This window comes from Canis lupus, chromosome 20 (genome assembly GCF_003254725.2).
Source record: "Canis lupus dingo isolate Sandy chromosome 20, ASM325472v2, whole genome shotgun sequence".
In the NCBI taxonomy this organism is placed as follows: Eukaryota; Metazoa; Chordata; class Mammalia; order Carnivora; family Canidae; genus Canis; species Canis lupus.
The window spans coordinates 46,878,622-46,902,428 of record NC_064262.1 but is presented as its reverse complement, the minus strand read 5'-3'; the positions used below and the strand labels follow the sequence as shown (position 1 = coordinate 46,902,428).

General features: G+C 45.0%; 1 protein-coding gene across 10 annotated transcripts; it reads left to right on the top strand.

Moving 5' to 3' along the window:
• Positions 1-606: 606 nt before the first annotated feature.
• Positions 607-22,272, top strand: LOC112666668 (cytochrome P450 4F3). 10 transcript variants are annotated; one of them, XM_049098325.1, is made up of 14 exons: positions 610-741; positions 777-806; positions 1,161-1,359; positions 5,142-5,286; positions 6,365-6,418; positions 6,510-6,637; positions 8,654-8,775; positions 9,542-9,809; positions 10,821-10,887; positions 11,118-11,247; positions 19,756-19,889; positions 19,984-20,048; positions 20,242-20,324; positions 20,743-22,272. In XM_049098325.1, the coding sequence occupies exons 3-14, from the start codon at positions 1,162-1,164 to the stop codon at positions 20,918-20,920; spliced, it is 1,572 nt and encodes a 523-aa protein (XP_048954282.1). In that variant the 5' UTR covers positions 610-741; positions 777-806; position 1,161; the 3' UTR covers positions 20,921-22,272. The 10 variants fall into 10 exon arrangements, 8 of the variants coding, with proteins under 8 accessions (XP_035558641.2, XP_048954282.1, XP_048954280.1 ...); XM_049098323.1 differs by having other exon boundaries at positions 1,119-1,359; XM_035702748.2 differs by lacking the exon at positions 5,142-5,286 and adding an exon at positions 3,413-3,557 and having other exon boundaries at positions 607-806.
• Positions 22,273-23,807: the final 1,535 nt, after the last annotated feature.

The following is a 23,807-nucleotide window of genomic DNA, read 5'->3' as shown; positions in this document are numbered from 1 at the left end:
GAGCCCACAGGGGGCTGGCACAGCTCACAGTCCCAGGCAGGAGGAGCAGAACTCCACCCAGGGTCTCCCAGCTCTGCTTCCTCTATCTGAGCCCCACCTTCTCCTGGATCCTGCGGCCCCCACATCCTCACCCCTCCCAGCAGCCCTCCTCAGACTGGGCCCCTTACCCCTCCATCTGATGCCGGTAATCCCCAGCCTGGCCGGTTTTTTGTTTCTGCAGTCCTATCTCAACCAGGTCCCTGGGCTTCTTGGAGGCAGGGCTTGAACTCCTGCCAAGGTGTGCAGTCCAGAGGCCAGAGGCTTTCTGATTCTGTGCTGGAAAACCGTGCAAGCCACCCTCCTGACTTACATGTAGAGGGAGGCCCCAAATATGTTTTTGGGACAAGGCTGGCATGATCCTGTTCCCATGGCACCTGAACTCTGAAGTTCAAGTTTTTATCAGCCACACAGGCCTGGAGAGGGCAACTGTGGCTGTTAACGTGGGGATGCAGAGTCACCTTTACCCATCCCCCAAACCACCACGCACCCCAAATGGGAGGTACTGAGTTTGAGGTTCTAGAGCTCAAGTGCTCTTGATAATACTAAAGCCTCCCTCCCCAACCCACCATTTGGACCACTGCCAAGTAGGGAGGAGGTAAGCAGGCAGGCAGGGATTGGCTGGCTTAGCCTGGCCACTGGCAGTGTCCCCTAGGTCAGCGGCCAGAAGCAAAGACTTTCTAAGAGGAGAGGAGAGGAGAGGAGAGGAGAGGAGAGGAGAGGAGAGGAGAGGAGAGGAGGCTGTGTGGATAAGCTGCTCCTGACTGGAGGTACGAGGCTGGGTGTCCTGGCCCCAGGTGGGGAAGGATACTTCCCAAAGTGGGGTGGCTCCAGGGAGCAGCTGTCCTGGAGTGAGAGGGGCTACTCGTGGGTGATTAACTCTCTCTCACCCCGTCTCTTTCTCTCTCTCTCTCACTCTGCCTGTTCCTCTGGAAGTCTCCTGAACCTCCCCCACTTTGATCACCCTCCCTCCCCCCACACCATGTGGACAGTTCCCAGCACTCCCCATTTGCCTTGTCCCTCCCATCCTGGGCTCTTTCCCTCTGAAGTGAGCACTCAGTAAGCTCACATTTCTGTCCCAGACCAGGTCCTGAGGGGCTCACCCTCTAATCCCTCTGCTCCAGGATGTTGCAACTGAGCCTGTCCTGGCTAGGACTGGGGCAGCTTGCAATCTCCCCATGGGTGCTCCTGCTGCTGGTGGGGGCCACTTGGCTTCTGACCCGGGTCCTGGCCTGGAGCTACAGCTTCTATGATATCCGTCGTCGCCTCCAGTGTTTCCCACAGCCTCCAAAGCGCAACTGGTTTTGGGGTCACGTGGGCCTGGTGAGTATGGGTAGAGGATGGGACTGGGGTGTCAGGAAATGGACTTCCTGGAGGTTCGGGAATGATGCTCAGGGGTTAGCTGGGGTCTGGGTCAGTGGAGAAGCAGGGAAGCTAGTGGAGTCCTTCTTTTACATCCACTCATTCTTCTGCTCTGCCATCCAGGCCATTTGCACATCTTTGTCCTCCCACCCTCTGCCTGTTTTGGATTTACTTCCTGCCTCTCTGAACCCACATTATTGTCCCTCTGAGGGCTCCCATGGTGGGCTGCACAGGGCACAGTCCTCTGGCATTCCCAGAATCCATGGTTATCCTGGAGACCTTGTCAGGGACCCTGTCCAGGGTCTGCTCCCTGCCTGGCCCATTCCCTTGTGTCTGCTCCCTACCCTACAGGAATTAGTTATGACCTCCCCACCCTACAGGGGTCTAACTTCCCACTCACACCTCTCCCCAGGCCAACTTCCTCTCAGCTTCCTCTTCCCTGCTAAGATGTCCCAATGGGCCCATTGCCCAACCTGAATAAAGATAACTGCTTACTTCTCTTTCCAGAAGCTTTCTTTGAGTCCTCACCAGCAAATCAGAGGTTGACCTTGACATGGGTCTACTCATGCCCCATTCAGGAGTTAATTGTCTCATTACTTATCTTCCACCTATCCAACTAGATAGTTGCCCTGTGGAGCAGACACTAGAGTGCACAGTCCAGGGGCTAGCATCCAGCAGGCACTGAAAGTAAGTGTTTGATGACATAGGTGGTGAACTTGCCATCACCTGCCATGGTCAAGGCCAAAGGGATGAGCAGCTAGCTCCTCCCATCTCCAGGCAGGCTGAGGGCACAGCTCACCTTAACTGCCCAGGATGAGGACCATAGGTAGGGGGAGAACTTCTTGTGATTTTTATTGCTGATTATAGCTAATTTGGAATGGGGGCATTCTGAGGCTCATTGTGAAGGCTGCCTGAGATTCTGGGTCTTGTAATGTTCCTAACAAACCTTGGGGGTAGCAGGGGGCATAAAGTTACTGCTCCCCCTCCCCCTCCAGGGCTTGGTCATGGATGCTGGTCTGGGTCACTCTTCTCTCTAGTTCCTCTTGCTGTGTGACCTCAGCTGAGCCACTCTCCCTCTCTGGACTAATCTCATTAAGTTCCTCAGGGTCCTTGGGGAGCAGGGGGCAGTCACAATGGTGAAATGCCTTCTGTTCACCTGTCTGGAGCACCTGAGAGCATTTGTCAGGCCAGGATGGGGCATCCTGGAGGGATGGAGGGGGACTGGAGAGGATGTCTCCCCAGGAGCTAACCCTGCCCTCCTTCTCCATTTGGTGGAAGTGGCTTTGGTGTCTTCATTTGTAAAGGGCACAACTGATCAGAGTCCATAGGATCAGGGGACACAAGTATGAAGAGATAGATGATAGATAGATAGATAGATAGATAGATAGATAGATAGATAGATGATAGATGATAGATAGATAGATGATAGATAGATAGATAGATAGATAGATAGATAGATAGATAATAGATAGGTGATATACAGATAGACAGGATTCACTATGTACAGCCTGGTAGGCAGTAGGGACTCATAGGTGGGAGCTGCCCTCCTGTCTGATGAGCAGAGTTCACATCTGTCCCCTGGGGTTTACCAGGACTGGAAGGGCTGCAGACATGTCACCATGTGAGGAACTGGGGGCTGTGTGGACTGACCAGGACCTAACAGGATGCAGGAATGAGCCCTAGTACAAGTCCTGAGACCACTCTGGTGCCCACAAAACTCTTGTATGGGGACCTCTCTGAGTTTGGAACCACTCCCAAGACCAGAAAAATCCCACTTCTCAAGCCAAGGTCAGCTTCTCTGTGGGGAGAGAGCATGTCTTCTCCCTGTGTCCTTGGGTTCACCCTTGGGATGTGGAGAGCCTCCAGACCCATCTGTCCTCAGAGAGAAAGAGGGGGAGGAAGCAGAGATTCCCTCCATCCACGTAGAATCTGGACACTCTGTCCACTGTAGAGGCTGCAGGGGGCCCTGCTGTGTCTCCTTCTGTGGAGGTGACATCCCCTGTCTTGCTTGTAGGCTCCCCCCTCGGAGCAGGGCTTGAGGGTCATAATTCAGCTGGTGGCCACCTATACCCAGGGGTTTAAGATGTGGATGGGCCCCATCAAGCCCCTTGTTGTTTTGTGCCACCCCGACTTGATCCGGAATATCACCAGTGCCTCAGGTACTCTTGCAGAGCTTGTGGTGGTGGGTGCCTTGATACAACCCAGGGCTTCCAACGCCTCCACCTCCAACTTCCTTGCACCCCCTGCAGGTCCCTGGGCCCTCCTCCCCTCTTCTCTCTTAGCTATATTCCTCTTCTCTTCATGTATTCAGCAATTCCCCTTTCATCCTCTACTCCCTCCACTGCTGTCTCCTCCCCTGCCCACACCATGAGTCCCCAAGAGACCTCATTCCAAGGCTCTGTCCTGGAATAACCCTCAGTCATGATGATATGGGTCTAGACAAGAGATCTGTCACCTGGTGAAGTAAGGATTGGCCAGATGGGGATGGTTGCAGCAGGCCACAGGTGAATCAAGGCCTCTGCTGGGGCAGGCTGGAAGACTTCCTGGAGGAGTTACTGGACCTAGATCTGGGATGACAAGTAGAAATTTTTTTAGAGCAGAGAGCAGAGTGATGCAGTGGGTATTGATAGCATCTGAGGTCCCCTGCCAGGTCTGGCCTCATTGTCACCCATCTGCAGGGCCAGAGCTTTGAGGTTTGGCAGCTGGTGGAGTACCTGGGCTGCTGTTTCTGTGACATCCACTTCTGGTGGGTTGATCCCTTCCACCTTATCCTACAGCTTGTCTACTCCAAGTTCATTGCCCTCCCGCTCCAGGCCCCAGGAATCTCCCCCTTAGGGAGACCCTACCCCAGCCTGGCTTCCGTCCCTTCTGCTTCTTTCACCTCCAGACAGACCAGGCTGAGCAGGTTGATGAGCAGCACCCAACAGAGACCTTGGCTTTGAAACTCAGGTTCTGGGTGACTTGGAAGGCCCCTAGCTCTTTCTGGCCGCCAAGGTCTCTTTCAGTTGTGAGTGGTGGAAACTCAACCCTGTATAGTCTAATCAAAGACAGGCAATTTACAGTGAACTTCAGGGATGTTGTCTTCAACATGGCTGGATCCAGGTCAAAGAACATCATCAAAACCTGTATTAATTTTTTTTGTTCTGTTTTCCACTGAGGTGCTTCCACTCTCATTCTTGTAGATATGAGTCCAAGAAGTTTAACTCCTGTGGAACTGTCAGCTTACTGCCACAGTTCCAGGAAAAGTTGCAGAATTCCCTTCAATTTGTCTGGTCTACAGGGTCAATTTTTCATTTAATCACTGTGATCTGACCACCTGATCTTGGCAAGAGTAGATTCTCAGAGTTGTGGTTTTGGGGCTCAAAACAATTCAGTGACTAGGAACGGAGGTCCTGGATTCAGGCAGGGCTGGGTTCAGATGTCAGGAATGCACTGGGAGAATTATCTGGGAGAGTAGGCAAGTTACTTCATCCATCAGAGCCTCAGTTCTCTTACCTGGAACATGGGGATAGAGAGAAGCCAGGTGAACATAGTGTTTGGAATCCAAAATGCAGAATGACTCTTTTTGTTCTTGTAACCAAGGGACCTTAATTGTCATATCGATGGACTGGGGAAGGATCCTAGGAGGAGGCTGGGCTGCTGGAGGGATTTCATGGGGCTCAGGGCTGGGTCTTAGCCCAGCAGGTCCTTCTATTTGGCCACCTAGAAAGAGTGTGAATTGGGTCCTCTTTGTTCCTTTCCAGATTCAGAGCTCAGAGGAAGGTCTCCTGTACACACAGGACCTGGCAAGCACCTATGGGGATGTGTGCTGCTGGTGGGTGGGCCCTTGGCATGCAGTCATCCGCATCTTCCACCCCACCTACATCAAGCCTGTGCTCTTTTCATCAGGTAGACACCCCATGGTCATGGCTTGCTCACAGCTGAGGTCTCTGTGCTGCTTCCAGTTTGACTTGTGACCTATAAGCAGCCAGGAGAGAAGGTTCAGAGATGCCACTGTCTCTGTCTCACCTGGATCCTCACCTGCCAGACTTCTTTCTGGTCATATCTGCTCACACCTAGGGTGTGATTTTGCAATGTCTGTTGTATGATCGTGTCTGGTCTCTTTTATGTTTCTACCTGCCTCTGGTTCCACCTAGAATACATTATGCTTGGTTATACCTGGTATATGGTTACTCCCGAGCCATATGAAGATGGGCTTACTTGTGTTTGGTGCTCCGCTGTGGCCAAGAATATTTCATGCCATTTGAGATGTCTGCTCCTCCTGTTGGTCATGTCTGAACCAAGTTTGGGTTTTGTCTGCACTCTGCAACCCAGAGTTCTCTGAGAAATGTCGAAGACTATGTGAATCTTGTCCAGGGTAGGTCTTAGATATATCTGGGTCATATCTGGTCCACATCTGTGACATTAGTGGGGCAATAATTAAGTCCTGCTTGGGATCATCTGTGGGTCACCCTGAGGTTGTGTCAGATTGTCTTAGGGTCCATGTCAGAACATGGTACATAATGTCAATGTGTGCTATGCATGTTGTTACTCGTCAGGACATATTAACACTGGTTGGGGCTATGTGAGAAGTCTCAGGAGATGTCAGGGGGTTCCAGAACAGATGTGGTGTCCCAATTCCTTGTAAAGGCATATTGTGGGTGCTAATTTGTGTTTTGGTGTTTTGAAAATGTTGGACATGGTAGAAGCCATGTCAAGGTATGTTGAGGTATGTTCTTGCATGTTAGGGTGCATCTAATTAAATGGGGGTATGTCTGCAGGCCTTGTCTTGGTGCTATGTGCTGTAGCCTGGTCTGGTCTCCCCTCATCTCCCTGCTCCTTTTGTTTCCTCTGCTCTTGTTTCCATTCCTGCTGCACTGGGCTTGGAGGGGGTATGCAGACCCCTGGCTGGGAGCCCTCACCCCCCAAACCCAAAGCACTTCCTCTCGCTCTTTTTATGACTCCTGATTGTCCTCATTTATGTCAGCTGCCATTGCGCCCAAGGACATGGTCTTCTATAGCTTACTGAAGCCCTGGCTGGGTGAGTAAATTGGGTAAAGGGGACTGAGGATAACCTTGGGGACTCAGTGGAAGGCACCGCCCTTGCCAATCCTTGTGGCTACCTCTACTAGGGGATGGGCTTCTGCTGAGTGCTGGTGACAAATGGAGCAGCCACCGCCGCATGCTGACACCTGCCTTCCACTTCAACATCCTGAAGCCCTATGTGAAGATTTTCAATTACAGCACGAATGTCATGCATGTGAGTCTCTTGAAACCAGGGTCCCAGCTGAAGCCTTGGAGGTGATGGGGGCTCTGTGACATCTTGTCTGGAATTTTGGTTCTTCTGGGTTAGCTTTGGGGCCATTGATCTTGCTCTCTAAGCCTCAGTTTTCTCAGCTGTAAAATGAGAATTACAGCCCACACTTTGCTGGGTGGTCAAGATAATGTAAGATAGTTACGTTCTTGGCACATAGTACGTTCTCAGAAGGTGTTAGTTTCTATGTTTCCCTTACAAAGAAGCTTTGGAACCTGAGACACAGCTGAATATCCATGAACATCACATGGTAGTTGTTACTGAATTAATGAACCACTTCCAAACTCATTGGTCTAAAACAATGAATGTTTATTATTGCTAACAAGTCTGTGAATCAGTTCGCTGGGTCTTCCGGACCTGGGTAGGGTCACATGTACCTGTGATCAGCTGTGGGTCAGGTATTACTTTGCTGATCTGAGCTCTCACATGTTTGGGGCTTGGTGGCTGCAGGCTGATCTAGGTTGGTCTCAGCTTAGACAACGGAACTTTCTTTAGTGTGATTCTCTGCCTCCAGGAGGCATCACAGGCTTGTTCACATGGCTGAGGCAGGGGTCAAAGAGTGAGAGAAAACTTCAATGCCTCTTGAGATCTAGGTTTAGGAAGATCACCTCATCATTTTCACCATGGTCTATTGGCCAAAGCAAAGCAAAAGGTCAGCATAGAATCCAAAGGTAGTGAAAGGGGCTCCATCCCTTAATGGATGTTGCAGAAAAATCACATTGCAAAGGGTATGGATACCAAGAAGTGAAAAAATGGAGGTGGGGATTTTGTAAAGTGCCTGGGATTTTTTTCATACTTGCAAGCTGAAGAGTGAGATTATTATTGTTTTGTGGATTCTGTCAGAAGACATGAGACTTCTGTGTTAGAGACAAAGAACAGTTTATTACTCATGGCACAGCAAGCACATATGCTTCTTGGTTTGCATTCTTTCTCTAAGTCACCAGACTTCATGAGAATAACACAAGTGGGCTTCAATGCTTACATAGTATGTTGCATTAAGGGGAGGTTTAGGGACTCCATGACTTTTTTTTTTTTTGTCAACTAGAAGCAAAGCTGACATTTGTCCAGGGGGAAACAGTACCTTATATCTCAAGGGTGTTTGCTGCAAACACAGCTCTGGGTCTTGCATTTTTTGGCATACCAGCAAGAATATGCGGTGGTGTTCGGGGTCCATGGACTACCTTTTTCAAAAAGGAGACTTTTTCTTTCCTTTTTTTTTTTTTAAGATTTTATTTATTTATTAGAGAGCAAGTGAGAGCAGAGAGAGCACAAGTGGGAGGGAGGAGCAGGTTCCCCACTGAGCAGGGATCCCTGATGTGGGACTCCAGTCTAGGACCCTAGGATCATCACCTGAGCTAAAGGCAGATGCTTAATCAATTGAGTCACCCAGATGCCCCCAAAGGATATTTTTTCTTAACTTGTAGCAATGAAGATGGTGAAAGCTAACTTTTATTAAGTACTTACTGTATGCTAGAAACCATGTGCATATTCCATGACATATACTCTCTGATTTGATTTTCACAACTCTATGAGGTAGAGAGGATCTTGTCTATTACAGGTGGTGACAATGAGGTTCAGAGAAGTTAGGGAGCTTGCCCACATTCACACAGCTAGCAAGTAAGCTAGTAAGTGGAGCTTGGATTCCAACTTGGTTTCTTTGACACCAGAGCAAGTCATTTTAACTGTTACTAAGTTTTGATAGGTGGAGCCCAGAGGGCAGTGAGCTGAGCAAGGGCACACTGAGCCAGAATTTGAACTCAGGTCTCCTGACTCCCAGCCATGGGGCCTTAACTGTAACAGTTTCTACTTCTGCCCAAGTAGAAGTAGTCTTGGTCCTCCCTGGGGATGGTTGTCTGGGGCCAGGAGGCTAGGTTTGGGGGATTCCATCTTGGTGGTTGGTGTTGGGGAGGGCTTTCGGAGGAGGCAGGTTCCAGCCCGAGTTCTGCTTCCCTCTCTGCCCAGGCCAAGTGGAAGCGCCTGGTGTCAGAGGGCAGCACCCATCTGGACATGTTTGAACACATCAGCCTCATGACCCTGGACAGTCTGCAGAAATGTGTCTTCAGTTTTGACAGCAATTGCCAGGAGTAAGTCTCTGCTCAGGGTCTGAAATATTAGCCATAGACCCAAGAGAGTAGATGGCGAAGGGAGGGATGATCAACACAATCAGAAGGGACTTCCTGAAGGAGATGGATCAGAACTAGACATTGAGGGACAAGGAAGGGAAAGAGAAACAGTGATCCTTTAGGGTAGGTAGAAATGTGTGATAAAGTCCAGGGGGCTATGATGAGCAAAGCATGTGCCACAGTGAGGAGTCTCTTTGGGAATGAGGTTGGAAGCATTGGCAGGGGCTGTATCTTAAGGATATTCAAAGACTAGGCAAAGGCATTAGAATTTTTTTGAGTTTTCTCGGAGGCATGGAAAGTGGTTGAGCATTGAGAGTCATGGGGAAAGCTGTTCTTCGATTTCTGATTCTAGAGAAGACCAGCCATTGTGTAGATAGTGGATTTTGTTCCAAAGAGATGCTAGAGTAGGGAGGGGGTTGGGTCCATTGACCTAATGAGAGAAGATGAAGTCTGAGGTGTATGGAGATGGAGGAGAAAAGTACAATATCTCAGCTGGGATTTAATGGGCCAGGGGCATTGAGGCGGCTCACAGCAATGGGAATCAGGGAGGGAAGAGAGTGTGGGGAGTCATGTCTCTTAGGTCATCCCTACCATGTACCTGTGGGACCATCTGTTCCTGGATACCAATTTTTCTGATGGGAGGTAGCTCCCAGCATCTGGTGGGAGGCATTTTCTCAGTCTTCAGGTGAGCTAAATTGTGGCCTCCTTTCATGTCCTCATCCTACAGGAAGCCTAGTGAATATATTGCTGCCATATTAGAACTCAGTGCCCTTGTGGCAAAACGGCATCAGCAGATCTTGCACATGGACTTCCTGTACTACCTCACTCCAGACGGACAGCGCTTCCGCAGAGCCTGCCGCCTGGTGCACAACTTCACAGATGCTGTCATTCAGGAACGGCGCCGCACTCTCCCAGTTCAGGGTGTTGATGACTTCCTCATGACCAAGGCTAAGAGTAAGACTTTGGACTTCATTGATGTGCTCCTGCTGTCCAAGGTGAGTTTCTCTGGGATCTGAATTCAAGAGGTAGAATGGACCTTGATTTCAAATTTCACACTGAAGAACTTACACTTGGTCCAGAGGGTACTGTGTGCTTGAGAGCCAAGGGAGGTGCTTGAGAAAGGGAGGGATGGATTATGGATATGTTTTAGAGATTAGTATGTGGAATCTAGCCTGTAGAGGTCTTCTAATTTTGAATCTGTGACCTGAGATTTTACTCTTTTACTCGAGACTTTGCTTAATAAGGTAGTTGTGTGTGTGTGTGTGTGTGTGTGTGTGTGTGTGTGTATTTATGTACCAGAACCTGGATCAGAGAAGCTCATTTATTACTCACAGAAGTAAGAGTAGCCAGAGTAGAACTGTAGCTGTGATTCCTCATTCTAAGATTCTTCTGGGAGCTATCTGATGCTTTTATCTGTACACGCAGCCATGCTCCATCCCAGAAGAGGTAACTATACATTATGAAACTTGGAACTTATATAAGACTGCTGACACATCTGCACCTTCTTCTGTGTGTGTGTGTGTGTGTGTGTGTGTGTGTATGTGCATCCATGCAAGTGATGACAGAGAGTTAGAATGTAAAGTCCACTTTGCGGAGAAGGCAGTCTATAGGTTCTGTTGGTTTTTTTTTTTTTTTTTTTTTTTTTTTGCCAGGGAAGATGAGGAATCTCTGGATTTACTATCCTAGAATGTAATCCAGGTTGCCAGTAACTTTTTTCCAGAAAGTCCTCATCATGTAGAAACAGGGAAATATTCATGGATAACTGATTCTTCTCACCAAGGACAAAGCAGGAGGGAAAGAGGCCAAGCAGGAGAAGAACTGTGGGGTGGGGCCTCTGGTGATAATGAGCAAAGGAGGTTTAAGGGTGAAGGGTCGGCTTGGGTTTCTGGATGGATGAAAGAGCTTCAGAGACTGTCTCAGATTATGCTCAGGAGCTCTCAAAACTGATATGATTTGGTATGTGTGTGTGTGTGTGTGTGTGTGTGTGTGTCTTACTTTCTCTCCAGGATGAAGATGGAAAGCAATTGTCAGACAAGGATATCCGAGCTGAAGCTGACACCTTTATGTTTGAGGGTGAGCATCCCAGTGTGGGACTATAGGGGGGCAGGGAACTGCCAATCCGGACACTTGGCAGGTGGGTCCTGGATTGGACCAGAATTCGTCATTGGGTCCTTCGCAGGACCACCCCATTCCATCCCATCCTCCCATCCTCCCATCCTCCCTGAGGGCCTTAATTAAAGGCGCTGCCCACCCTCTGGTGCTGAACAAGCCCAGAGACCCAAGCCTGTCTGGCTGCCTCTCAGGCCATGACACCACAGCCAGTGGCCTCTCCTGGGTCCTGTTCAACCTGGCAAAGCACCCAGAATACCAGGAGCGCTGCCGGCAGGAGGTGCAAGAGCTCCTGAGGGACCGTGAGCCTCAAGAGATTGAATGGTGAGTGCAGGTCCTTATGGTCTATTCTCGAACCCCTCTTATTGGCTTTGCTCCCCAGCTGGGGAAGGGGAAAGATCTTTTGGTTAGTTCTGTCATTATTATTTAGTGAGAATAGGAGCAGAGCCCAGAGGCAGGGTCTGTACCCAGCCTGTAGAACAGGGAAGAGTGACAAAGATCGGGGCTGCTGAGAGAATTAGCGACAATGTATGAAGGCAGATGATGCCACTAAGTACACATTCAGTAAGTGAACTTCCATTCCACTCTCTTACCTTTCTCTCTTAAATCACATTTTTTTCTAAACATCCTCACTCCCTAAATGTTTGCTTCTCTCTTGCCTTCAAATTCCTTCCATATTGTTCAGTCCAAGTTTCATGGGGGATATGTGGTTTTAAAATCATTCTATTCCTATCCAGGAGAACTGCATCTTTATCCATCCAGTCCCCATTCAGAGAACACTGCCACTCTGCCTTTCTCTCCCCAGTCCTATATTTTCTCCAATTCTTACTAGCCCATTCTGTGTCATGGAGACCCAGGAAGGACCCAGCCCTGGCCCTTGTCGTGCAAGAGCTCTAGTCTGGTGTGGAGATTGTCTCACGTCAGGATACTCCTGTTCCACATGGGGTGAGCTAGGGTGGAGAGTATGAGAGGCAAGGCTAAGGGTAGAGAGAGTACCTCTGTTGAGACCCTGAGTGATGATCACTAGATATTTGGGGATAGTTGGGGTCCAGTTAGTTCAAGAAGACAGAGTGGGGGCAAAAGTGAAAAGGAAGGGAAGAAGGGAGGAGGGAAAGGAAGAAAAGAAGGGAAAGGATGGAGAAAAGGAGATACAGGGAGAAAAGGGGGAAGGGAGGAAGTGGGATGAGAGAGAGAGAGTGAAAGGGGGAGGAAGAAATGGAGGGAGGGAAGGAGAGAGAGAAGAGACGAAGACAGGTAGACAGACGGGGAGAGAAAAGAGAAAGAGACACTGATTCATGGTGAGATGATGTGGCTGAGGGATGGCAGCAGGGGTTGGTTGTGGGAGACTTTAGAAGCAATGTCACTGGGTCCAATTGTAACCAAGGGCAATAGGGAACCGAGGGAACTGTTTGAGCAGGATGAGGACAGGTCCGATATTTCTAGGGCTAGTGTGGGGAACATACTGGAGAGGACAAGTTGCAGCATCGGGACCAGGGAGGGGATTCTGAGGTCTGGGCCAGGAGCTTGGCGATATTGAGCAGGCATTGGACTGGACAGGCATCTTGTAGGTAATATTTTCCACTCCAGGCCTTCACTCAGCATAGCAGTCCCGTGAGGCAGAGTAGAGAAATACCTTTATGCTGTTTCAACCAAAATTTCAAACAGACAAAACTGTACACTTGGTTTTTTTTTAAAAAAAAGGTATATAAAAGAACATTTATAATCAGGGCACCTGGGTGGCTCAGTTTGTTAAATGTTCAACTCTGGCTTTTCGCTCAGGTCACGGTCTCAGGGTTGTGAGATTGAGCCCTGTGACCATCTGGCTCCATGCTGAGCATGAAGTATACTGTAGATTTTCTGTCTCTCCCTCTCCCTCAAATAAGTCAATAAATCTTTAAGAGAGAGAGCGAGAGAGAGAGAGAGAGAGAGAAAGTTTATAATAGAAATGAACTTTTTTCTTAATCCTTGCCCTAGGAGTAACTCCTGTCAGTGATTTCTTGTGGACCATTCCAGAAAATATCTATCCTATATCGACATTTATATGAAAACTATCTCACTACCCCCTCCAGTGGGAATTAAGGTCTACATGTTAGCAATGTGTTTTTGAGATCTTTTCTTTTCTTCAAAACATGAATGTTCGAAAAGTTTTGAATTACAGAAACAATGATGAGAACAAATTCTTCTTGCCTTGAAGTACCACAAAGGAGACTACAGTTATCATTGATGTCCTCCCCCGCAACTGAATCCCCTCCTGTCTCCCTAGGGGTTTCTAGAATCATTGATTTGTCATGTGTCTTTCCATAACTATCTTCCTTCTTCCTTTCTTCTTTCTTTCTTTCTTTCTTTCTTTCTTTCTTTCTTTCTTTCTTTCTTTCTTTCTTTCTTTCTCTTTCTTTCTTCTTTCTTTCTTTCTTTCTTCTTTCTTTCTTTCTTTCTTTCTTTCTTTCTTTCTTTCTTCTTTCTTTCTTTCTTTCTTTCTTTCTTTCTTTCTTCTTTCTTTTCTTTCTTCTTTCTCTCTCTCTTCCTTCCTTTCTTTCTTTCTTTCTTTCTTTCTTTCTTTCTTCTTTCTTTCTTTCTTCTTTCTTTTCTTCTTTGTTTCTTTCCACCACCTATCTCTAAAAGCTTTCTTTTTTTTAAAAAAATATTTTTTTATTTGAAGGGAAGAGGGCTCGGGGGGAGGGAAAGAGCAAATCCCAAGCAGGCTCCATGCCCAAGGTGGACCTGATGTGAGGTTTAATCTCAGGGCTTGATCTTAGGACCCTGAGATCATGAGCTGAGCTGAAATCGAGTCAAACACTTAACTGAGCTACCCAGATGCTCCAAGGCAAATGCTTTTTTTTTTTTAAGATTTATTTATTTATTCATTCAGAGAGAGCGAAGAGAGAGGCAGAGACACAGGCAGAGGCAGAAGCAGGCTCCCTGCAGGAAGCCTGATATGGGACTCGATATTGGGTCTCCAGGATCACGCCCTGGGCTGCAGGCGGCGCTAAACCGCTGCGCCACCGGGGCTGCCCGGCAAATGCTTTATATTAAAAATATAATATATGCTAAAATTAATATTTTTGTATAAAAGTAGTTAAATTCATTCAAAGATTTTACCTTTCACATTATTTTTGGATCTTTTGCACAGTCTGAGTATACTGCATTTTTTATTTTTTATTTATTTTTATTTTTTATTTTTTTAAAATATTGCATTTATTTTATTTATTTTTTTATTTTTTTAACTTTTATTTATTTATGATAGTCACAGAGAGAGAGAGAGAGGCAGAGACACAGGCAGAGGGAGAAGCAGGCTCCATGCACCGGGAGCCCGATGTGGGATTCGATCCCTGGTCTCCAGGATCGCGCCCTGGGCCAAAGGCAGGCGCTAAACCGCTGCGCCACCCAGGGATCCCTATACTGCATTTTTTAATACTGCATTAAAAAAATTTTTTTTATTGGAGTTAAATATGCCAACATATAGCATAACACCCAGTGCTCATCCCACCAAGTGCCCCCCTCATTGCCCATCACCCATTCACCCCAAACCCCTGCCCACCTCCCCTTCCACTACTCCTTGTTCATTTCCCAGAGTTAGGTGTCTCTCATGTTTTGTCACCCTCACTGATATTTTGACTCATTTTCTCTCCTTTCCCTTTATTCCCTTTCACTATTATTTATATCCCCCAAATGAATGAGACCATATAATGTTTCCTTTTCTGACTGACTTATTTCACTCAGCATAATACCCTCCAGGTCCCTCCACATCGAAGCAAATGGTGGGTATTTGTTATTTCTAATGGCTTCTTTCTTTCTTTCTTTCTTTCTTTCTTTCTTTCTTTCTTTCTTCCTTTTTTCTTTCTTTCTTTCTTTCTTTCTTTCTTTCTTTCTTTCTTTCTCTCTCTCTCTATTTCTTTCTTTCTTTCTCTATTATCTTTTTGTCCATTAGCACATCTTGCATTTCTATATACATACAGTTTGTGACTCGTTCTATTCACTCGACAGTGTCTTACAGCTCCTTCTTTCTGTGTGCTGCATAACTTCCCACAGTTTACTTGGTTCTCCCCTTTGTTGAGGATATTCCTGTTAGTATTCTCAATTATACTAGAAATTGCTGAATTGCTTTCCAGAGCTTCTGTGCTGATTTACCTTTCAGCCTGCAGTGTGTGATAGAACTTGAGGGAGCTCTAGTCCCTCCTTTTAATTGCTGTGTAATATTCTACAATATGGCTGTACTGTAATTTATCTAAACCTCCCTCATAGGTGGATATTTAGATTGTTTCTAGCCTTTTGCTAAAATAAACATGGGGGTAGTCAACATCTGTGAACACTGACACATGCTTATACACGTGAATGTCTCTCCAGTGCCAACTTCAGATTGTCAAAGACAATCTGAGTTTTTGTCATTTTAATAGCAATTGCAAACTTGTTCCCATCAGCTGAATCTGATGTTGTCAGCTTTCCCATACTTTTACCTATGATATTATTGTATTGAATTTTAAATCTTTGCCAATTTGTCATATTTCCTTTTCTAAATGAACATTTCTTTAAATAAGAAGTTTAACATCTTTTTGCACATTTTGAGGGGTTATTCCCAACACTTTTTAATATTTAGGTATAATTGACATACATTCTATTGCTTTCAGGAGTACAACAAATGAGATGATATTTGTATATATTACAAAATGTCTACCACAATTAGTCTAGCTAGCATTTGTCACCATACATAATCACAGAACTTTTTTTTCTCTGTGATGAGGACTTTTAAGACCTACTCTCTTAGCAACTTCCAAATATGCAATACAGTATGATTACCTACAGTATTATTAATGAAAATAGAGTAACTATGTAATGCTATACATAACATTCCTATGACCTAATTATTTTATAACTGGAAGTTATTACCCTTTGACTTCTTCACCCATTTTGCTCACTCCCATCCCCCACTTTTGGCAACATTCAATCTGGTCTCTGTATTTATGAGCTTCTTTTTGTTGTTTGTTCTTTCAGATTCTATCTATCAGTGAAATTTTTTTTTTTATCAGTGAAATTATATGGTATTTGTCTTTTTCTCTCTGCTTATTTCCTTAGCATAATGCCCTTAAGGTCCATTGATGTCATTGCAAATGGCAAGATTTCTTTTTTATGGCCGAGTAATATCCCACTGCGTTTATTTCACATTTTCTTCATCCATTCATCCACTGATGGGAACCAGTGGTTTCATAACCTTAGCTATTATAAATAATGCTGCAATGAACATGAGGCTACATATACACTTATAAAAAAATTTTTATTCATTTATTCATGAAAGAGACAGAGAGGCAGAGACATAGGCAGAGAGCTGAAGCAGGCTCCCCACGGGGAACCCGATCCCGGGGACTTGAGCCAGGATCCTGGGATCACGACCTGAGCCAAAGGCAGACACCCAACCACTGAGCCACCCAGGCGTCCCTACATATACACTTTTTGAGTTAGTGATTCCATCTTCTTTGGATAACTACCCAGAGGTGAGATTGCTGAATAGTGTAGTAGTTCTATTTTTAAATTATTTTTGAGGAAACTTCATCCTGTTTTCTACAGTATCTGCATCAATTTACGATCCCCCAAAGGTGCACATGGTTCCTTTTTCTGCACATCCTCATCAGTATTTGTTATTTCTTGTGTTTTTGATAATAGCTATTCTAACAGCTGTGAGATGTGAGGTGAGATCTCATCGTGGTTTTGATTTGCATTTCTCTGATAATTAGTGATTTTGAGCACCTTTTCATGTCTCTGTTGTCCATTTGTATGTCTTCTTTTACAAATGTCTATTCAGGTCCTTCTGCACATGTTGGTAAGCCATTTTTATTTCTCTTTATGTACGAAGTACTCATCTTTTTTATTGTTTCTTTTTTAATTCTTCTGTTTTTTCAAATTTACTTAGAATAAATCAGGTAAAAAAAGTAATCCTTTTCTGTCTTGTGTTGCAGAAGATTGACTTTTGACTTTTGAGGGGTGCTTTTGATTAATTTTTATGGAGACAAATTTATCCAAATATTCTTTTACAGCTATACTGTCTTTCCTTATGCTAGGGTTTTGTAGGCTTTCCTTACCAGATGTCAAGGCTTCACTTATTCACATCTCTTTTGTTGCATGGGTCTCTTTTCCTGATCTTCCCACCCAGGGACACACTGGGTGTTTGTTTGATCATTGCATCTTCGTGGTAGGTCTTAACATCTTCATGGTAGAGTGAGTTTCTCTTTTTTAATCTTCCCTTTTTGTTTTTATTATTTTTAAATAGTTATTTATTTATCTGATAGGTGGGGAAGGGCAGAGGGAGAGAGAATCTTAAGCATACTCTGTGCTGAGCATGGAGCCTGACACTGGGCTTTATTCCCACAATCCTGATTTCATGACCTGAGCTGAAACCAAGAGCTGGATGCTCAACTGAATGCGCCACCCAGGGACCTCTTAATCTTTCATTTTTAAATTGTTCTAATTCTCATAATCTTTTATCTTTCCAGAAATGTTTTCGAGTAAGGTTATCAAGTTCCTAAAAATATCTGGTAGATTTTCATTTCAATCAAATATATTCTATCAGTTGACTTGAATATATGATTGAGTCGTGGAAAATGGATTATTTCATGATATGAACACATACCATCCTAGAGTGTGGAAGGAATATCCCCATTTGTGGATATTTTAATATTCTTTAGTCCTTTTAATAAAGTCTAAAATTTTTTCTTAGTGATCTTAAGCATATTTTGTTAAATTAACCCTAAGATACTTCTGTTGCTATGCTGACTCATCTATTTGTATTTTTTCCTTTTTTTTCTTTTCTTAATCATTTGATATTTTTATTTGTATTTGTAAATCAATAAATAATATATACTAAGCCTAAAAATTTAGACAATTTGACGCATAAGCATGGTGAATGAAACTATCTGCAGATTTGAATGTTTTGTAAGGACCATAATCACTGTACAACATATGCTGAATGTACATATATTTAAATATTCTTTTTTTTTTTAAATATTCTATTTATATATTTTTTAAAACAGATACTTCTCTAAATTTTAAGAAGTGGAAATCATTTAAAATATGAATCATCTATTTGTATTGAGAGAAATTTAAAATTTCATTTGGAATATAGAGATCTCACATCTTTCTTTGGCTAAACTTCTATCATCATCATCATCATCATCTATTCTATTATCTTTTCTAATGGATTATTTCAACATAGAAAAATAATTTTAAAATATACATATAAATTTTGTGTTCAGTGAACATAGTAAAAGTGAAGTATGGAGTTTCATATTAAAATTTTTTTAAGCTCTTGGAATAATTGGGGAGCTACCCAGAAAAAAGTTACCTCAAACTACTTCTCATGTCTTGTAACAAGATAACATCAAGATGGAATCAAATATTTATTTATTTATTTATGTATTTATTAAAGATTTTATTTATTTATTCTTGAGAGATACAGAGAAAGGAAGAGACACAGGCAGAGGGAGAACAAGGCTCCCGGTGGGGAGCCTTATGTGGGACTCAATAACAGGACCCTGGGATCACGACCTGAACCAAAGACAGACGCTCAACCACTGAGCCACCCAGGTGGTCCGATGGAATAAAATATTTGAACTAAAAAAAAATAAAAGTGTCTTAAAAGCTCTAGAGGAAACCATGGGAAATTATCTTATAGCTCCAGAATAAGGATGCCCTTATTCTTGACACAAATCCCAGGAAATCTATAAGACATTGCTATACTCTTGCATGAAAGAGATACAGAGCAGTGTGCACAATATATAGGATGATACACTAAAATTATTTTAAATGCAAAAAGGTAGCTCTGAAAGGATAAATGACAAATAAGAACCTAGGCAAACTGTAAGAATGGGAAATGGTGGTGTTGAGTCATAGAAGTGGGGTTTTATAGTTTTCCAGTTTGAACCACTTAACTATATCAGCTATTAACGGTTATAATCACCACATAATTTGAAGAGGATCAAAGAAAAAGATCCAACTCCCTTATTGCATGTTCAATGTCTATAAAAGTTTTCTGGTGTATTCTCTTGTGTTTTCTAAGCATAGAATCATAGCTGGCAAAAATGACACCTTTACCCCCACATTTCTGACTGCATTACTCTCCTTTTTTCTCTTGTCAATTGCATTAGCTAGTATCTCTAGGACCATGATAGACAAAACATTGGATCTGTTTCTGCTGTTTCTTACTCATTTGGCTTTTGATTTTGCTGTCTTGAAATAAACAGTATTTAATTTTTATGCAAATTTGTAAACCTTTTTATGGTTTCCTTTTGGGTGTCATGTTTTGCTCAGAAAACCTTCCAAAAACAGAAAGGAGAAAAAATGAGTGGGAAATATCAGAAAGGGAGACAGAACATGAGAGACTCCTAACTCTGGGAAACGAAGTAGGGGTGGTGGAAGGGGAGGTGGGCCGGGGTGGGGATGTGGGTGACTGGGTGATGGGCACTGAGGGGGGAACATTTGATGGGATGAGCACTGGGTGTTATTCTATATGTTGGCAAATTGAACACCAATAAAAAATAAATTTATAAAAAAAATACAGAAGAAAAAAAAAAAGAAAAGAAAACCTTCCAAAACCACCCAGCTAAATTTTCTCACCTACTTCTTTGATCTTGCTTTTCTTTTTTAAAACCACTTTATAAGGTATGATTGACATTAAAAAAAAAAAGCTGTACATATTTAATGTGCAGGGCTCAGTAAGTTTGGAGATACCTGATCCACCTGGAATTTATTTTGTTGCAGGGAGAGAGGATCTCAGGGGGCAGTAGAGGACTGAGAGGAAGGGTCTGTGTTTTTGCTGTCTGGATAATTGTTGGGGGGGTTCCTTAGGGACGACCTGGCCAAGTTGCCCTTCTTGACCATGTGCATCAAGGAGAGTCTGCGGCTGCACCCACCTGTCACAGTCATCTCCCGCTGCTGCACCCAGGACATTGTGCTCTCAGATGGCCGGGTCATCCCCAAAGGTGCTCACAACCTCAGGGGGAGAAGCTTCCTGGGAAGGAAGGGGGCCTATCAGGCATGGGAAACCCTTCCTGACTGGCTCTCCGTCTCCCACAGGTGTTACCTGCCTCATTAGTATTTTTGGGACCCACCACAACCCATCCGTGTGGCCAGACCCTGAGGTACTGCCTCTCTCCCCGTCCACATGGCCTACCCTCTTCCTTGTCTTATTCCCCAGGGGGACCTAGGGGAGGGAGCAGGGTTCTGACCTGGAAAATCAGACACCACCTACCCCCATCATACACAAGTCTGCCTCTCCAAAGCTGGCTGTCCTGGGAAACCCCATCCAGCAGCCCTACCTCTCTGTGCCCCCAGGTATACAATCCCTTGCGCTTTGACCCAGAAAACATCAAGGAGAGGTCTCCCCTGGCTTTTATTCCCTTCTCTGCTGGGCCCAGGTGAGCCAAGAGGGTATGTGAGGTGGGAATGGGGTGGCGGGGGCAGGGGTCTGGGACTGAGATCCCAGGAACGTCTGTGGGGGAGGGAAAGGGGAGGAAGTTGAGGATGGCTCTCCTGGTCTCCCCTCCTCCGGAGGTTAGGAGTAAGGGTCTGGGGAGTGGGGGCGGCTGGGAACAAGGAGGGGTCCGCGGGGTGCTCAGCAGCTCTGCCGCGCGCGCGCGCGCGTCTGCGGGCCTGAGTTCAAGGCTGGGGTCTGGGCCCAGCTCCCGGGATGGACGGGCAAGTCCCCAGCGGGGTCCCAGGCACGTCAGCCCCTTGTGCATCCCTGCGGGCGGCGATGCGGGTCCCGGGCTGGGTTCTGGGCGCGATGGGCCCTGCCGGGGTCCCTGGCGAGTGCGAGCCCCCCTCCCCCCTCAGGAACTGCATCGGGCAGGCGTTCGCCATGAGCGAGATGAAGGTGGTGCTGGCGCTCACGCTGCTGCGCTTCAGGGTCCTGCCCCACGAGGAGGAGCCGCGCAGGAAGCCGGAGCTCATCCTGCGCGCCGAGGGCGGACTTTGGCTGCGCGTGGAGCCGCTGAGCGCGCGCCCCCAGTGACCCGCCAGCTCCCGGCTGGGCCCAGCCCGACCCGCGCGCCTCGCTTTGCAGGTTCCCGGGAAGAGAAGCGCGTGGTCTCCCCCGCGCGAGCCCCACGGAGAGCCAGCAGGGGGCGCGTGGGCCCCGCGGGAAGGCCGGGGGTGGGGGTGGGGGGCGAGGCGGGGTGGAGGGGAGGCTGGGTCTGGGCCGGGCCCTGACAGCCCTTCCAGCTCATCCCAGATCCCCGTCCTGATGGCAGGTTCTCCTAGAATCAAACCCGTGGTTACTCCAGATTTCAAATGCACAGATAGAAAATACAACAATGCAAAGCATGCTAAAATTCTAGCCTCTCCATGGAGTTTCTCTCAACAACTGGAAGGGGTCCTTAGATTGCCTGTCAGCACCCCTGCGGGGAGCACTTCACTCTCGCTCCTGGGTAATGTGGCTGATTAATAATCAAGGGCTTGATTACCCCCCCACCCCCCAGGAAGTAATGCAAACGCCATCAGTTACAGCACTCAGTTGTAAAAACCAGTTTTCTGGCGCTCTTTGAGAAGTTGATTGACCTCTTCCTCCTTGCACATGACTTCTCATTGACCTTTCCCTAGAAATCTCCCTTGGAGAGAAAAAACAGGGTATATGTGCTTTCTGCTAATTCATGGCTTATGGTTCTTCCCTGGCTCCTCCTAAGATCATGTTATTCCCCCCCCCCCTTTTTTTTTTGGTAAACAAAATTTAATACAACTGTATAGTCAAATAATAATGGTTAAAGGACATTTTATTAGATACAACTTTTAAAAAATTAAACTATGCATAAAGTATATTTAAACAAGGCATATTAGTATTAGTGTGCTACAATCAAATTGAGAGCAAAGAAGTACAAAGCATTTTTCACTGTGAAGATATTGGAGCCTCTCACTGAAAGCAAATGACATTTGGCTGCCATCGGTTTGTACAAGTTGTAAAGCATATTATGCTTTTTTTCAACACTGTAATTGTTGTCTTACACAGCTCCAGAAATTCTCAAAAATTTAAATAAAAGAAATTGGGGGAGGGATGATGGGGAAAGCAAGAGTAAGAACCTTTTCAAGAAATATAAATGAAAATTGAACACCAATAAAAAATTAATTAAAAAAACACAAAGTAAAAAAAAAAGAAATATAAATGAAAAAGCCTGTAGAAGGAAAAAAAATAGTACATAAGAATGGAACAAAAATAAGTACATTTACTTTTTTGACATTAGATGTAGACATTGCAAATGATGTTTTCAAAAGTTTAATCAATGTTAGATGTTTGAATATCTTAAAAAGCACCTTGGTTACAAGACAAACGAGATCCCCGAATATAATAAAACTCCAAACACTGTCCATCCATATGATGTGGTTTGAAGTTTGCGGTTCAGAGCCCATGGCCAAGAAATAGTTCTTGAGGTTTTTGGTGCAGAAAGGGGGTTTTTATTAAAGCACGGGAACAAGAGCTGCTGCCCTGGGATTGTGAGCGGAAAACTGATAATATACTTTCTGATTTGGGGCGGTAATGACAAAGGCAAGTTTCCAAAATGAGTTTCATATGGTAAAGACTCACAGGACACTAGAGGCCTAGGTATTGTCAAGTGAAGGTTGTTTATTTCTCTATAAAAAGAGCTAATATTAAGACAGTTGAGAGTTTCCTGGAGGAGTATTATACTCTATTTGCCTGAAGTATTGGTCAATGGGCTATAGGTCAGAAAGAAATTTATCTACATTCACCTTTTGCCTTTGTTCTCCGCATCATTCCCCCTGAACGGTTATGGCCCTTAAATCTTTAAGGGTGCTGAGGATGGAAGGTCTTCTGTACCTTCTTCCTGCTGAATAGAAGCATAGAGGTGTTCTTATTTTTGGGTCAACATTGGTCAGTTGGGGAATTTGTATGTAGAAGATACAAAAGGTAGAGGCTGCCAATCCAAGGTAGACAACACATAAGAACTCTATTGAGTAGAAAGGATTATCTGTTGGCTGGAAGTTATGGCAGTGAAGGAGTCTTGGCACCAGGCAGAGGGACACCAGAAAGTCCACAAAATAAGGTTAATATTATGATGAGAAAGAGGATCCTGAATAAAAAGACCTTTAATAATTAACCAAGATCTTTCTCCAGTCCAGGAGTTTAACTACTCACTAAAGAAAAGAGGGAGGGAGGGAAGGAAAGAGAGAGGAAGAGAGATGACTTAAAGCACTGTTTGAATATCTGTATCTTTTAGGCATATCTTTTGGTGATATCTTTTTGGTGATATCTGGAATCTTTTGGTGATATCTAGAATATATACCCAACATTTTGTTTTTATGCATGTCCTGTCTTGTGCAGTTAAAATATCTAATGCCATTTTGAGAGTCATTTAAGGCCTCAGGGGCATAGCAAGTGGTGTTAGCCATCATATGCTCTGTTTTGTTTAGCAAGCAATCAGGTAATTAATAAGAGGCACCTTTCTGTTAACAAAAGAAAAAATATAGTTTAATGGTCAGAGCAAATTATAAACCCACAGTCAAGTCTTGAGTGCTTAAGATCTAATATTTACAAAGATGTGTTGTTGAAACATTTTCTCTCGATAATAACCCTCATTTTAAATCCAAGACAGCCAAATCAGGACTGATTCATTTGAAAAACAAGTCCAATTTTAACAAACTTGGCTTGATTATATAAGCAAGAACAGCAATTGGCCATATAGATCTTTCAAAATCGGCTTTACTGGAACTCTCATAAGGAATCTTTTTTCTTCCATTTAAATTCAATTTGCCAATATATAGTATAACACCGGGTGCTCATCCCATCAAGTGCCCTCTTCAGTGCCCATCACCCAGTGACCCCATCCCCCCACTCACCTCCCCTTCTGTAACGCTTTATTTGTTTTCCAGAGTTAGGAGTCTCTCATGGT